At 41.8% G+C, this 17,185-nt stretch overlaps 1 protein-coding gene across 2 annotated transcripts in view; it reads right to left on the reverse strand.

Annotated features, from left to right (window-relative positions):
• Col4a6 (collagen type IV alpha 6 chain) overlaps positions 1-17,185 on the reverse strand; it is a 351,043-nt gene that overhangs the window by 61,666 nt on the left and 272,192 nt on the right. For both annotated transcript variants that reach the window (XR_010061203.1, NM_001427260.1), the window contains exons 4-6: positions 7,558-7,692; positions 4,157-4,201; positions 1,836-1,952 (exon numbers count right to left, since the gene is read on the reverse strand). Coding sequence is in view for 1 of the 2 variants with exons in the window: in NM_001427260.1 (NP_001414189.1) it covers positions 1,836-1,952; positions 4,157-4,201; positions 7,558-7,692 (297 nt within the window). In the remaining variant the exon portion in view is untranslated. The remainder of the gene's footprint in view (positions 1-1,835; positions 1,953-4,156; positions 4,202-7,557; positions 7,693-17,185) is intronic.

Below are 17,185 nucleotides of genomic sequence, written 5' to 3' on the forward strand. Positions count from 1 at the left end.
TTTATTTTTGCTGTCTTAGTAGCAAATAATGACATCTAAGGAGAAGTCAGGATTAGTATTAGGTAATATTAGGGGTACACTCTAGGAAATAAATTGTATATTAGGGATACACTCTGGGGAATAAATTGTTGATTGATGATGAATTCCCCAAGTCCAGGGACTACTGCACTTCTAGTAAAACAAGTCCTAGACATACAAATCAGTTTTGAACATTGTCTGCTTCCTTTTGTTTCTCTTTCCCCCATTCTTTACAAAGAAGCTTCAAATGGACTTACTGAATGGATATTCAGGAGGAGGTAAGGTTCATCTTAGTAAAACACATGCCCATATTTCTTTGTAAGCTCAAGGTAAAGTTTCAGGCTGGGTTGAGGTTTCCTCTCTGGGGTTCTATCTTTCAGAGGATGTCTGTTATCTCAGGCTCTTTATTCTGTTTGTTGGCGAGGAACTCCTACTTTGCTGGACTTCATTGTCTATTCTCTTCGCCTTTTCTGTTGCCATGGCAGCATTCAGGAGCCTTTCTGACTCTGTAGATGATTTAGGACTATACCTTTCCCTGTTATCTCGCTGCTGTATATTGGTTTGGACCTTTGATAGCAGGGTCCTTTAGGCCAGTTTGGGCTTGTATTCTGCCTGTCTTCTCTGTCATTTTTCCACATGTATTCTCATGCTCCACAACTTGATCATTGAAGGCTACTCATAGAAGCATGAGGTCTCTCTAATTGGTGGCATGGTTTCTAGTTTCAAAAAGCCTTACATGACAACTCTTATAGATTTAGGTTTTTCCAAATTACGTTGAGAGTGAGCTTGAAATGTGTTATTTTTTTCCTTTCAAGCACTCATAAGTGACTCCTTGTGAGGTCATACCTCTTATGTACATCATAGCTGTATCTGAATATCGCAGTTCTATCTAAATGAATAAAATGAAACAAAAGCAAAAACATGAGACCAAAAATAGCAGATCAACCCTATAACCAAGGGTGATGATGTGAGGTGGGAAAAAGGAACGAACTAATTACAATGTTTCTTAGCTTCAGCATGACTGACACTGGGCAAATTCATTCTTTGATGTTATAGAGTGTATTCTATCCTGTGCTAGGGAGGATAGCGAGACGATGGCATCTAAGGGAAAGTCAGGGGATAATGTTAGGGGTACACTTTGGGGAATAAATTGTTGACTGGTGATTGATCCCTCCAGTTCAGAGAATTAGTGGTATAAACCAAGATTGCCATGCCTTTGGGTTCTTCATATGCATATGATCACATGAAGGTCTTCCAAGAAGATCCCATTTTTTAAAAAAGATTTTATTTATTTTATGTATGTGATAAAATCACATCACCGAAGACATCTGAAGACATCACTGTCTTCAGATACACCAGAAGAAGGCATCAGATCACATTACAGATGGTTGTGAGCCACCATGTGGTTGCTGCGAATTGAACTCAGGACCTCTGGAAGAGCAGTCAGTGCTCTTAACTGCAGAGCCATCTCTCCAGCCCCAGAATATCCCAATGTTACCAGATATGGCAAAGTGTCTGATTTTCAATTTGCTCTGAAATATGCTACAACTATTATTGATTTGTTTGTTTTAACAATCTTGACAACTTCAAAGGTAGCATTAGAAAGTAACCCAAAGCCACGTAATGTGTTCACCACACAACTAGCATTTTTAAAAGAGTTTTGGTGTTGTGGTGCCATCAGTATAAACTCTTGCATTGAGAAAGTTAGTACAGTGGCTGTCTACAAGGGCTTAACAAAGTTTCAAGAGAAACAAGCAAATGAACAAAAACACATTTGAAGGTGCATGTGCATTAAGGTGCAAAGATCGGTAACATACAGGTGGTCCTAAAACCCCAGGGTAGCCATCAGTGCCTGGAAATCCAACAGCTCCTTGAGTTCCATTACATCCATCTAGGCCAGGTGGACCTCTTGGACCTGGTTGGCCTGGGTGTCCCTGTTCAAAGACAAAAGAAGGGATTAAGTCAGCTACAGGATTGTTAGCTATTTTAAAAGGCTCACAGTGAGAACAGCCAAGTGTACTGCTAAATTCTGCCTTCTTGTCTTCTCCCTTAGCATCATCATGCATGCTCTTAAGTATTTCCTTTGTCCTCAGATATATGTTGCAAAGATCACAACTCAAGTTATCCCACTCAAAAAGACAACTGGTGCTTTAATCATATCCAAGCTGAAACTAAAGGGCTCAAACATGAACAATCATTAAGGCACTACAATTTCACCTTCTGTGAATATAGAGATGTACTAAAATGGGGTCTAGCTAGCTGGCAGCTGAACTGCTATCAACAGAGAACCATGCCAAGGTTTGAGATTCCTCAGACCAGGCAGATCCCTGGATGGCTTTCTGAATGGAAGTTCTGCATGGGAACAGATGCTTGATCTTGGTTAACTGAGCACCTCCTCGATTGAAAGCTGCTTGGCCACAAATTAACAAGTCTCACTTGCACTCCATTTGTCACAGCTGCCCATTAGGTAATTGTTTCAGTTAAGACTCCATCTCTTCTCTTCTTCTCCACATTCACTATGAGGGCAGTTGTTTAACTGGGGAGTTAAAAATCATTTTCATATAGCTCATATGAATTCAGTACATTTCCGAGTTGGAGAACATAATGTTTTAATCTAGTAAAAGGCCATTGTATCTGGGCCATGGTGCAAATGGATGACCTTAATAGATCATCTGGACAGGTCAATGAAAGGTAGGTAGACGTCTACGTTCTTTTAAATATACTTTCAAAGGGTAAATGTGTATTTAACAATTTGAGGGAAACATATCACGTGTTCAAAATGAGCCTTTCGAATGACCAGTAGTCCCTCCTTATCCATGGAAATAACTCATGAATTTTAAATTGTACATTGTGTTGAGTGGTATAATGCTCACTAATGTCAATCCACTCTATCCTGTGATGTAAATCATCCCCTTCTCTAGCACATCTATGAATATTTATGCTACATTCTCTACGAGCCTATTAGTCACTAAGTAGCTATCTTTGTTATCGGATCAATTTTCATAGCAGTCTCACAGTACTCGTGCTCACATAACTATTTTACTTAACAATGGCCCTAAAGCAGAAGAATAGTGATGCTGGCGATTTGGATACAACAAACAGAAACAAAATACTTTCTTTAAATGAAAAAGTGAAAGTTAGCTTTATGAGCAAAGGAATGACTTATGTTCTGGGGTTACTATGATCTAATATAAGACAAAAATCTACCCATCAAATTGTGATTCAGGAAAAGGAATAATTTTTCCAGTTTTAAGGTCCAACCTCAACCTGCAAAAGTTTTGCCAGCAAAAGGACAGGTCTGGAGCTCTTCCCAGAGAATGAGACTAACCTTCCCAGTTGGTAAGAAAGAGTCAAGGCATGAGTATGCAGCCTATTTCCCCTGCAAAGCTGAAGCCGTCCTTTTAGCAGTCTGGACTCACACATTTGTATGAGTAGTCTGTTTAACTCCTATAACTCTAATAACATTTTCTATGTAAGAATATTGTAAATGAGACTTTCTTCTGATATAGTGGTCTCCATTAATCATGTGGGATATAGTCTAAGAGGCCCAATGGTTGCCTGAAAACATAGGAAAAGGCATGGGATTATGAAGTTTGGTTGTGAAGGGAGGCCTAGGTCCAGCCTGGGTATGTTCTTTGGTTGGTGGTTCAGTCTCTGAGAGCTCAAGGGTCCAGGTCTCTGTTGGTCTCCTGTGGAGTTCTAATCCCCTTAGAGGCCAAAATTCTTCCTCCTGTTCTTCCATTAGAGTCTCCAAGCTCAACTCATTTTAAATTTTTTTTTTTCGGAGCTGAGGACTGAACCCAGGGCCTTGCGCTTGCTAGGCAAGTGTTCTAACACAGAGCTAAATCTCCAACCCCTGCTCAATTCATTTTAAATGAAAATGTTTTATAAATATGCATCTGTGGCAGGTGACAAGAGCTCTAACAAACAACTGGGATATCTCAAAACCCTGAGTTATACCATCTCCAGTGTCTGTTGTGCTGATGTTGAATATTCTATTGGGAGGCAAGCCCTGCTTGCCCTCTCTATTGGCTGTTACGGCCCTTGGTGAAACACAATGTCTGTAAGGTCAAAGTACTTCAGCCAGGAGACAGAACCTGAAATGTTATATTAAAGTCACTTCCGTGTACACACTTACCGGAATCCCACTGATGCCAACAAAGCCAGGAACTCCAATGGGACCCTAAAGAAAGGAGAAGAGAGAAATGTGTATGACAATCAAATTGATGTCTTTTAAGGCCAATAGGTTTGGTGATGGGATTTGATGACCTAAGTTTGGGTGTTTTCTATCTCCTTCCTCATGCTGTGTTGCCATATTTCCTATCCCAAGTCTAAGGAGTTGGTCGAAGAATAGTCTTGAGTGTGCTTATGTTTGGAAACAAGTTCTTGTGTTAAGCAGTGTAGTGTAAGCCCTAAAATTAATGCTCAATATTCTAGGCAGCCTTTGCATCTGGATAACAACAGAAGGGCTTTGGCAATTCTAACAAAATCTCTCCCCACTTTGCTCCTTCAGATAAGGGTCCTAAGCTACTCCACCCTTATTCTCAGAAGACAAGTACAACTCTTACTCGTTCACAAATATCAGTTTCAGTTCAGGCTAGGCCACTGACTTATTCAAACAAGTCAAGTCACACCCTCTTTCAGGAGCCAGGGCCACCAGAACTTCTTGAGGCCAAAGCTTGTCACCTGTAGCCTCTTGGTTCACTGTGTTCCCAAGTACAAGTCTGTGTGTCCTTACATGCTACATAATGGCTCCCTTTCCTAAGATGTGAATATTTGTGACTCATGAATTGCCATCCACCTCATTCATGAGTAGAAAATTGCCATCAACTTCATGTGTCCAGATAATTGTTGTACTTCAGCTACCCTTATACTTCGTGTGGTGATCCCTTCCCTAAAATATGAGGTTAACAAGAGGTGATGAAAGTACACAGAGCATCTCAGTTGAGTTTATAAATCAGTCATCATGTTATTACCATTCTTGTTTTGGTAGTGCATTCCCTTATATTTATGGCCCAGGTTGTTCTAAATCTTGCCTGTTCTACTTTTTTTTTCTGGTCATGAGGGCACAAGTTGATGGAGATCAGAGGACAGCTTTATGATGTCAGATTTCTCCTCCCACTAGCACACAATTTCAAAGGTCATGTTGCAGACTATTCTTTTTTTTCTGTTTTTACTTTTATTGGATTTTTAAATTTACGTTGCAAATGTTATCCCCTTTCCCAGTTTCCCCTCTAGAAATCCACTATCCCATCTCCCCTCACCCTGCATCTATAAGGGTGCTCCCTCACCCATCCACCCACTCCCTCCCAACTCCACACCCTGGCATTCCCCTATACTAGGACATTGAACTTTCACAGGACCAAGGGTCTCTCCTCTCACTGATGTCAGACAAGACCATTCTCTGCTACATATGCGGCTGGAGCCATAGGTCCATCCCTGTGTACTCTTGGAATGGTGGTTTAGTTCCTGGGAGCTCTGGGGTATATGGTTAGTTGATATTGTTGTTCTGCCTATGGGGTTGCAAACCCCTTCAGCTCCTTCAGTCTTTTCTCTAACTCCTCCATTGGGGACCATGTTCTCAGCCCAATGGTTGGCTGTGAGCATCTGCCTCTGTATTTGTAAGGCTCTGGCAGAGCTTCTCAGGAGACAGCTATATCAGGCTCCTATCAGCATGCACTTCTTGGCACCAGCAATATTGTATAGGTTTGGTGGCTGTATATATGATAGATCCTCATATGGTGCAGTCTCTGGATGGCCTTTCCTTCAGTCTCTCCTCTACACTTTATTTCTATATTTCCTCCTGCAAATATTTTGGCTCCCCCTTCTAAGAAGGACTGAAGCATCCACACTTTGGTCTTCCTTCTTCTTGAGCTTCATGTGGTCTCTGAATTATATCTTGGGTAATCTGAGCTTTTGGGCTAATATCCACTTATCAGTGAGTGCATACCATGTGTGCTCTTTTGTGATTGAATTACCTCACTCAGGATGATATTTTCTAGTTCCATCCATTTGCTTATAAATTTCATGAAGCCATTGTTTTTGATAGCTGAGTAATATTCCATTGTGTAGATGTACCACATTTTCTGTATCCATTCCTCTGTTGAAGGGCATCTCGGTTCTTTCCAGCATCTGGCTACTATAAATAAGGCTGCTATGAACATAGTGGAATATGTATCCTTGTTATATGTAGGAGCATCTTTTGGGTATATACTCAGGAGAAGTATAGCTGGGTCCTCAGGTAGTTCAATGTCCAATTTTCTGATGAACCTCCAGACTGATTTCCAGAATGGTTGTACCAGTCTGCAATCCCACCAACAATGGAGGAGTGTCCCTCTTTCTCCACATCCTCACCAGCATCTGCTGTCACCTGAGTTTTTTATCTTAGCTATTCTGACTGGTGTGAGGTGGAATCTCAGGGTTGTTTTGATTTGCATTTCCCTGATGACTAAGGATGTTGAACATTTCTTTAGGTGCTTCTTGGCCATTCAGTGTTCTTCAGTTGAGAATTCTTTGTTTAGTTCTGTTCACCAGTTTTTTTATTACGATTATTTGATTCTCTGGAGTCTACCTTCTTGAGTTCCTTGTGTATATTGGATATTGGCCCTCTATCAGATGTAGGATTGGTAAAGATCTTTTCTTAATCTGTTGGTTGCTGTTTTATCCTAATGACAGTGTCCTTTGCCCTACAGAAGCTTTGCAATTTTATGAGGTCCCATTTGTTGATTCTTGATCTTAGATCACTGTTCTTGCGTTTTAGTGTCATCTGTTGTATGCTTGATCTCTATTGATCAGACTCTCGACCCAAACTCAGCTCAAATCCCCGTGTCTTGACACGAATGAGCCAACTTATCAAGCATGCAACTAATATATTCAGTTGATAGTTTGAGAATCTCCAGAAATGCTTTCCTCCATCACCCACCCACCAGTTACTTCATTTCCTTTCTTTCTTTTTCTTTTTCTTTTTTTTCTTTCTGTTTTTTTTTTTGTTGTTCTTTTTTTCGGAGCTGGGGACTGAACCCAGGGCCTTGCGCTTCCTAGGCAAGCGCTCTACCACTGAGCTAAATCCCCAACCCCTTTCTTTCTCTTTGAGATAGACATTTTTATAGATTTTGGCTGGCCTAATACATGGTTAGGCTGCCCTTGAACTTTGTCGCAATCCTCCTGCTTCTGTCTCTTGTGTGTTAGAATTACAGATGTGCAGCACCATGCCCAGGTGCTTCTCTTTCTCTCTCCTCTCTCTCTTGTTCTCTCTCTCTCTCTCTCTCTCTCTCTCTTTCTCTCTCTCTCTCTCTCCCTCCCTCTCCCTCACCCCTCTCTCTCTGTTTTCTTCATAGTTTATTTTATTGCTGTATACCCATTGTACATTGTATATTTCTCAAAGACATTTTCATACAAGGACATACTATACTTTGGCTCAGCTCTTCTTAAAGTGTGTGCCCTAGGACCAAAAATTTTAGGAGCAAAAGTATTCCCCTTAGAACCGAGACTGAACACTGACTTCTCTACTTCTACCCTAGCAACAAAAGTACCCCTTACCTTATCTCCTTTGGGTCCATATGGTCCCAGACGGCCTGGGGAGCCTCTTTCTCCTTTCAACCCTGATAAACCAGTTGGACCAGCAAACCCTTCAGGACCGGCTGGACCTTGAGTTCCAATTGGCCCAGTGTGCCCCTAAAGATGGACAGAAAGACTGAAAATTAGTCAACAGAAAACTTAACATCAACAGTTCCAATTTTCTCACGCACAAAGCACGGGCACCACTTCACTAAATAACTTTGGCTTAGAGATCTGTGAGGCCTGCCAGTGTTCCAGACAGGGATCAGAAAGGGCTATTTTAGGGGCTGTTAAGCTTATTTGGATAGAACACATTTTATAAGCACGTTTAGTAAGATTCATGTGCACCAAGATCCTTCACCTTTGTACTTCTTAGGAGATTGCTTATTCAGGCTGGATAATACTGTCCTCTTCCTAGTTAATGCCAGGCCATCCATCAGATTGTCAAAATAGGGAAAGAACAGAACACTGGAGAGCATCATGGCATTTTATAAGTCACATCCAAATGGCCAACCGCATGCTTGCACTGAAGTTCAGAAATGGCCATGTCTAAAGAATGCTGCCCCAGGGGAGCAAAGAACAGTGAGCACTGAAACGGCATAATCTTCAAAATGCATCTTTCTCAGCTGATCCCAGGACCCCGTCATTATACCTGGCAACAAATACTTACAGGGACCCCTCTCCCCACACTGTCATTTCACTCTTCCTTCCTATACTCCTTTTCAGCCCCCTCCCTCTATTTGCACAGTACCCAATGTGTAAAGCACAAGAAGCCTGGGGATATCTACTAAATATCAATTACGGTAGCAGGAGTGAGCAGCCTGAAGATTTTGAATGCCTTGGTTATAAAATGTCTGCAATAATTAAGTCTGAGAGTTCAGGCTGAGATTTTAAAGCAGTCTGAGACTGAGAATTAACCCCAGTAGGTACAAAGCAGACAGCCTGGATTATCCTTTAGAACAAATCCCAGGAGGGACTTTTTTTTTTGGCTGAAAAGTGCAAACCATTAGCCATGTGCACTACCTATCTGAGAATCTGGTATCTGGTAGAAATCCCATTTGCATAAGTGCTTCCAGTCCCATCTCCCTGCCCCTTTAGTGACTGCCCATAATTTCCTAAAACTCAGTGAAAACTCTGAAAAAGCCCATTGAATTGCCCTTCCCAATCATCCTCAAGCTTTAAACTTTAAAAGGCTGAAAACAGCACCTTAAATACAGTGTTGAGAGTTATGTTCTGCTAATACTTGTACCCACCTGCTGTGCTGGTCCTTTGGGATATAATTTGCAGTGTCAATCAGGCCCATGAAGACCTAGAGCTCTTGCAAAGAAGTGAAAGATGTTCTAGCCAATGTGAAGCAACTCTCTGCATTACCATCTAGCACTCAAAAGTTGCCCATTCACATGGTGCAGAGAGCAACACTTCAGGCACACAGAGGAAAGGCTGCCCCTGGAGCACAATACCTAGCCCCTGGCTGGAGGAGTCATGGCTACTTGGGAAGGCCAAGTGAACTCCAGCTGGAAGGGGCCTGGAGAGTTAGGCAGGAAAATTGAAGGCATGGTGTGATCAGACCTGGGGAAGCAGCTAAGCAGAAAGCAGTGTTCAGAACTGTAACTCCTCAGGAGGCGTCGTAGAGAACATGTGGGCATCATCAGGACACTGGGGCAGCCCGCCTGAGGCAGGAACAAGGGAAGCAGATAAGAAAGAACCAGCTGTTGGGGGAGCGAACTGCTCGGTGGGAGGACGGAGACATGGCAGACTTCCTGGAGCTGTTCGTATTACTACTAACAGGGAAGATCCAGTCAGACCACAGAATGTTTGGCCCAAATCTCAGAACCACCAAAAAAGGTTCTTCCATAAAGGGTAGATGGACAGGATAAACTGTGTGACAGGTACTAAGAGAGTGGGTTGTCATGTGACCCAGTTCCCATTCTGCTCCCATTCTATGGGAGCTCAAACAGTGCCCAATGTGAGCATCCACATCTGCTCTCTTAGATTTCTGAACACAAGCTCACCAGCATAGGAAGACAAGGAAACTTACGCTTGAGAAATGCTAAGCAAGGTGCCTGGAATAGAATTCTGAGTTGATCCAGCAGGGGATGGTTGAGAAAACGGCTTCCTTTCTTTTGTCTGAGTGAGCACATTAAATTTACCAGAAAGCTGAATGTAAGTCACCTAAATGAACTCACGAAATTAAAAAAACAATCCAATGGGGGCTTTGGGGAAACAAAGATGCTGGGGGCTGGTCTCAGGTTGTTTATGTTGTTTGGATATGTAAGCAGCCTGGAAGGAAACCTCTCAGGTTCACTTCAGCACAGGACCCTGCCTGGTAGGTGGCTGGAGGCTTATCTCGAACTGCCTCCCCAGCATGGTGCCAAGGCCTTGTAGTGCACTGAGACAAGAAATTGCCACCCACAGAAATCCTTTCACACCGTGGCACAGAACGCCAGGAACAGATGAAGGAAGCTCTGATTAAAGGAGGGAGAAACTGATTGGTTGTGTGTGTGTGTGTGTGTGTGTGTGTGTGTGTGTGTGTGTTTAGTGTGTGTGTGTGTGTTTAGTGTGTGTGTGTGTGTGTGTTTAGTGTGTGTGTTGTGTGTGTGTGTTTAGTGTGTGTGTGTTGTGTGTGTGTGTGTGTGTGTGTGTGTGTGTGTGTGTGTGTTGATCTATGCTTAGCATTGCTTTGGTTTCACTCACCCCCATCTCTAGTGCAGAGTTTCAGTGTGGTACTTAAGCTTCATACTGAATCACGGATAGACTGCATTATATTTTGTTTTGTCGCCCCCCCCACTCCCACCCCCACAACTCCCCCGCAGACATAATCTATGGCATTTTTCCTTATGGCCAGCAGAGGTCAGTGTGGGCACACAGAGCCTGCAGATAAACAGGTGGGTGGGTGGGCCTTTCACACACAGAGAAAGAGAAATCAAACCGGTGTCAACGAAGTCACAGAATGTTCAAGCAGGGAAAGGGCCTTGGAGAGCATTTAGCCCAGGGTTTATTTTATACTGGGTGGAGGAGGCTGAGAGAAAAGGGAGATTATTTTTTAGGTCGCATAGCTAGTAGGAACGGCATGAAACTCTATCATCTTTCAGTGTTAGACCCTGTTTGTCTGTCTGTGGCAGATTTCCTAGGGGGCCATTGAGGCTGTCTCCCTCTCACCCTGGAGCCTCCTCTGGGACTGTTCCCATGAGTAGGCTGCAGCAGCCAGATGCTCACTCATCATCTCTCTCTCTCTCTAACTCTATCACAGACCCAATCTGAAGCGCCATCACAGTTTGGATGGCTCACAGAATTTCAATGGGCTTGGACTAGTGCCATGCCCTGATACATGTCATTTATTTTGGCAGATGGACCTATCCAGGGCAGAAGGGACTCCTCTACGTTGTTCCAACAAGCTCTCCTGCCTCCATCTGCTCAACATTTTTTAATGTACACAGCAGGACTTAATTCTCAAGGGTTCAGAATTGTGCCCAAGGCCAGGGACTACAGGTCTATAATCATAGCTAAAGCTGGCTATCTCTTCCTGATCATGGTGTTTTGGAGTCAGTGTATCTTTGATTAGAACCAGACAATTAGTGTAATGGACCCATTAATGGAAGTACCTATAACATAGTAGAAATATACACGAATAGCATCTAAGAATCTTAGAAGCACATTCTTGAAACTAGGTGGGATGGCAAAATTGATGGAAGAATTTGACTGCATAGTTTGCCGTGTTTCTGCCTTATTATTCCTCCCTCAAGATTCCAGTGGTCCTCTCTCATAAAATTAAAATGTGTTCCTAAGAATCTGAAACTCATTCCCACTGAGGCATGAATGATTGACGACTTTGAGGTTTACTTTTCCCAAGGGGAGCCTTGTCCTTTAATGGAGAACAAAACGTTAGGCCAGGGATGCAAGTGATATTTACAAAGCAGGGGAAGGAAGACGGCAGCCTTCTTGAGGATCCAGCTGTATTCTACGAGGTGGTGAGGTATGGCAGCACTGTTACATGGCCCTGGAACCAGAGTTCCTCATAGCCACTTTAGCTGTACTCATAGGCAAGCTTCTTATCTATTCTGAGTATCAACAGTTTGGGCATGATACCCACCATTGTGTAGGATTATTGTTAGAATTTAAGTGAGTCAAGTATGATTATAAAACATACCTTGCACCTAGAACAAAAAATCAATTCCCTTTTCTCTTTAGGTATCGTTTATGATAGAATATGGCAGTTAGGCCTGAATAATTCATGCTCATCAAGTTTAAGTGAGAAATGCATGGATGTTATTGAGGAGCCTTGGCAGGGGGTGTCAGGGGATGATGGAGTATGTATACTGACAACCCACATCTGTGAGACCAATTCTCCCTTCTTTATAGATTGTGTCCTAGTTCTCCCTGACTCTGGGGTCCTCAGTGTCTGCTCCTACTTTATGCTAAAGCAACACAGGCTACATTTTAATACGCACAATCAAGTGTGAACCTCTAGCTAGATTTCTCCTCTGAATGTGCCATAAGCCTACAGCCAATGCTTTGGCTGTTCCCTGCACTGTGATGTTTCAGTTCAACTCCAACAAGAGCTTATTGGGTTATTGCTTTCTCTGCAATCCCATCATCCAATCCTCTCCACATTACTTCCTTTCTCACATTCAATCCATCATCAGTAAGGATGCTCAATCCAACTTCAAATATATGTGCTTGTCTCTGTCCCAATAGTCTTACGTCATGACTTCCTCATCTCTCCCCTATGTGTGGTATTTCCACATTAGCTTACCATCCTCAGTCTTGTTTCGTTCTTTCTGAGCATCCCGACACATTGCCTTTATATGTGAACTTAGTTGTCCTGGCTAGTTCCTATGTATCCTCCAGGTTCCAGCAAAGATAGAATGAGCTCCTTGAGACTCATGCCTTACTTCCCATAGACTTATCTGTTGCTCATCTCAGTGCTTGGCAATACATGTTTGGTGAATGGATGGAGAAACTAATGAATGAATATACATACTGAGAAGCCAGTGGCTCAGAAAGGATGGTATCTTCTTGGGAAGTCTGCACAGGTGCAAGAGAGTGCAATCAAGAAAGGACTTCTCAAAGGACCACAGAAAATAGATCTGCATAAGACTCTGGAATTACCCAGTTCAGGGTTGGAAAAAGAGAATTGCCTAAGTTCATCAAATATCAACATTTGGAAACAAATGATGTCTTTTAAAGATTTGAAGGTTTTTTTTTAATATGTGGTGACTACATCCTGAGCAGTCTCTGTGTTCTGAGTTCTGGGTAGAATGATTTTGTTCCCTAGATTGATTGGCAGCCACCTCCACAACAGGGAATTTATTCGGCATCTGCCCTACGCCAGGCACTTGGGTGAAGATGGCAGATAATAGAATACTTTCTGACTTGAAAACAATTGTACATAGCCCACCATCAAACTAATTCAACAGTTTCCATCTTGGACAGAGTTCTGAACTAGACATGTATGTATCTATGTGTAGCTAATGAAATGGTAATACATAAGAAAACCTACCACATGGCCCACCCTGTTTCCCGGGAAGGAGCAGGCTCATCATAAGAAGAGTTTGAGGATAAAGTCGTATGCAATAAACTTTAAAACTTGTAGTGCACAAGTGCCAAAGGAATTTAGAGATGTGTGGTCCAGCAAGAGGATAGAGACATAAGGAAACATTTAATAATATGTTAGTGAATGCCTTTCAAATATAGAGAACAATGTGTTTGTGGAAATTAGCAAATCAACTTTGGTGGGCAAGAGCCAGACTTAGCTTGAGCAAAGTGGGACAGGGAAGAAAAGCAGACGACTCTGGGTCTTAAGAGGTTTACTCTGGTCCATAAGCTACTTTGGAGTTTAGAGACCTATTATCTAAGGGGAAAAGATTCAGAATAAAAAGTCCCGGATTCACATCCCCTCTTCATCACTGTAGGGTGATGGCACAGAGGATGACATCACTTTACTCATCTTCATATCAAATAAAGATAAGTTATTGGCTCCTTTGCAGGGCACTTACAGATTTTATCCAAAACAATTAGTGAAACCCACGGTTCTTATTCCTTAGCATGCAGCAGATTCTCCTGAATGTAGTGATAAAAGACAGATAACCACAGCCCACCCTCCATTTCAGACTTGTTAGGTAAGGCTAAAAATATGTGTGTTTAATAAATGCCCAGGTGGTGCTCATGCTATTGGACTGATGGCCACACTTCTGAATCCCCACTGAAGATAACTTTTCATGGTATCTAGAAGAATAACTGTGCAATAAACAATAGGTTATTAGCATACTGCCATTCCTTAACAGACTATGGCTTGTGACGTTCAGAAGTTCAAACTTTCAGCAAGTCCTCCAGAATTCTTTGATTCCCATGGCTCAATGCACCTCTACTTCTTTCTCATTTTGCCACAAGAGAAAGGGAAGTGTACAGGCAGCAGATGGAGTATCAGTGCTGTGACCTCCGTGGTCTGCATTAGATTCTTAGGACTGCAGCTGGGGAGAAGGCAGCATCGAGCAATGTTTCAGAGAGTAAAGGTGACAAAGATGCTGCATTAGACTCGCCTTGTTGAGTGACACTGAGGGAGGTGCAAAGGTTGACTCTCATGTTATGTGATAGGGCTTCTGAGGAATCTCCACATTGACTTGAGGAGCTCGAGAGCCTGTGGTGGCAGATGAGGAGTTCCTATTTGGACTGTTTGTATGTAAGAAGTCTTGGAACATCTGAGATGAGAGCCAACAGTGGCTTTTTGACTAGCCTGGAAAATTTGAAACGACAAGGGACGATGCAGTATCTTTGGACGTGCAGTATGTAGAGTGTGGTACGCACTGAAGACAACATTGGAGAAGAAAAGCCTAATTGTGAAATGAATGAAAATAGAGAATTAAATGTGTACATAGATTTATTTTAAAGACTCCTCCAACTCTTATTAACTCGAGGCAAACTGAGATTGAATAATTATTGCTAGCTTGGTGCGTCCCCAGGAGTTCCTGAGGAATGGAATACAGAGATTCTTGAGCTCCCGTGCAGGAAGAGTTGGCTTGGATTCTACAAATCATCCTGAATTTATAACTGTAATTCTTATTCTTATCTTATTTATAGGGAATGTGCTTGGGGGATGAAAAATGTGACAGAATCTGGCCGAAAGAGACTAGTCATACAATACGATAAGGCAGATATCAATGAATATATGTTCAAGAGCAGAAATACGAAAGGGAATTCAGAACAACGATTTTCTTTCAGTCCTCCTTTTGTGTCATCAGAATGCTTTCATGATGCAGGATGTGAGCACTAAGCAGAGAAACAGTAAACCAATGGGCCTTAAAGTCTCACAGCTACTCAGTGGTAGAGCTAGTGTTAGGGATTTCCAATCAATTCTGTGCTCCTTTATTGGAAAAAATTAAGATGAGAAGAGCCAGGGCCCTTTGAGGTCATTTTCCTAGTAGCAGCACTGAAGGAGTACCCCTGTGGTGGAAAAATGTTGGTAGTATTTGGCAACTAAAGAGTTTAGCTGGGTATAGTGGTGTACACCTGTAATCTTAGCACTTGAAAAGCAGAGGCAGGAGGATCAGGATCAAGGATATCCTTGGCTACACAGGTAATGCAGTGTGAGGCCAGTGTGGGCCACAAGGGACCCTGAGTCAAACAAGTAAACAGACAAAACAATAAAAATATTAAAAACCCAAACAGCATAAACGAAACCTCCTTATATGGATATACAGAATTTTGTAACCTACAAAGCTCTACTTTGATTTGATGATATCAACATCATTCACATTTGCCAGCCAGTAATAGGAATAATCCTTCCTATCTAAACAAACAAAGGGATAACTATACAAAGATTTTGTAGATAGACAGTGATGGGCATTTATCAAAGAGTGAATCTCCCAAATTGTCTGTGTCACTGCACAGGAAGAGGTATCAGAATCTGGCTCTCAAAGCCTACATGAAAACACTTCTGGTTCTTCAGATGCAATCAGTGTTTGAAACAGCCAGCACTGCCTGGCATGAAGACATGCATCTACAAGTTGTGTTTACAGACACACACATACCCGTTCCATTGGCTGTTGTCAGCATGTTGAAATGTTGGGAAAGACAAATCTCAGATTGATAAATTTAACTCTTGCTATGTAGCTCTTTCCACCAGTTCCCTTTCTGAATGTAATGGTGATTTCCTTTCCCCACTTTTCTACATTATACAGTGCTCTGAATACAGAAATAAAACCCACAGTAAGAGCTATCCAGGAAAAACATGTTAATTTTTCATTGATATGAAAGGCGTTTATCTCACCCCACCCAAAATTTTTCACTGGAACGAGAACTGAGAAATACATGTGTACCAATAGGATTAATAAAATCAGAAAATGTACTTCAAGCAATGACACTACCTAAATGTTATGAATATAAATTATTTCTTTTGTTCTGCAATCAAAATGCCTTATTTAATAAGCCTATGGCCAATGGATAGTTTACCAGATTCTAGTAGGCATATTTTGATGTTCTAAGTGTCCCAATGGTCACATATTAATTTAGCAGGAGATGAGGGAATTTAGACATAATCCACTTATTTTATAATGGGAGTATTTAGTTTTTGGGTTTTATTTTTTTGGTTTTTTTCTTTTTTCTTTTTTTCAGAGCTGGGGACCGAACCCAGGGCCTTGTGCTTGCTAGGCAAGCGCTGTACCACTGAGCTAAATCCCCAGCCCCGAGTATTTAGTTTTTAAATGGCAAACTTTCCTTTATCTATGGGGAATATCTAGATAGAGGTGAATGGCTTGATGAATCTGAAGGTCTGTCTTCTCCAGGGCCCATTCTTAAATCCATATCAGGGATCAAAGTAGAACCAACTTTCCTATAATTGAACATTGGAAAAACCAAGAAGTCAAACAAAATTGTAAATATGAGCAATATTTGATCATATAAATAGAAACAAAATAAACCCCTCTGCAAGTATTACAAAGGGTTGAACGAGACTGTACATTCCTTGGAATGGATGCGAAGTCTATGCAAACAGTCCCAGTGTGTATGAGAAAATACATACGGCCCTATTTGGCATGAATTTAACTTACAGCCAGTACATTTGTTGCAAAGACATGGATTATTTAATTTGTTATCATTTTCTTTTTCTGCTTAGAATTTAGAAGAATACTTCAAGAATGATTGTGCAGGCCTGTTTACAACTAAAATGCTTGCCAGCAAACACGGATGTTGCTTCAGCTTCTCTGAAAATCCTCCTGTTTTAAAAACATGAGTTTTACGTTCAAGTTCCCACTTGCAATTTCTTGCTGTATGATTTGGAGAAAGGAGACTAATCTCTAGACCTCTGTCTTCTCATCAACAAAATGGGGTTATATTATCCGTCCTATTTTCTGTGGTGCTCTGAGCATCCTGAGAGACACATGTGAAAAGGAGCTATGCATTCATTCCATTTGCAAAGCTTTGCTTTGGGGGCAAAGAGAAGAAGTAAAGTCCAATTTCAAAACAAAATTCTCATTTATTGGGTTCCTAAGGCAATAAGCCCTTAAATGACTAAAGATTCACGAGGAAGAGTTTTCAGCAGGAAAAGATTGAATGAAACAAGGAGCAGAATTTAAAGCAGTGAAAAGCAGGGACAAATGATGTGGCACAGGATTCT

Source organism: Rattus norvegicus, chromosome X (assembly GCF_036323735.1).
Source record: "Rattus norvegicus strain BN/NHsdMcwi chromosome X, GRCr8, whole genome shotgun sequence".
NCBI lineage: Eukaryota > Metazoa > Chordata > Mammalia > Rodentia > Muridae > Rattus > Rattus norvegicus.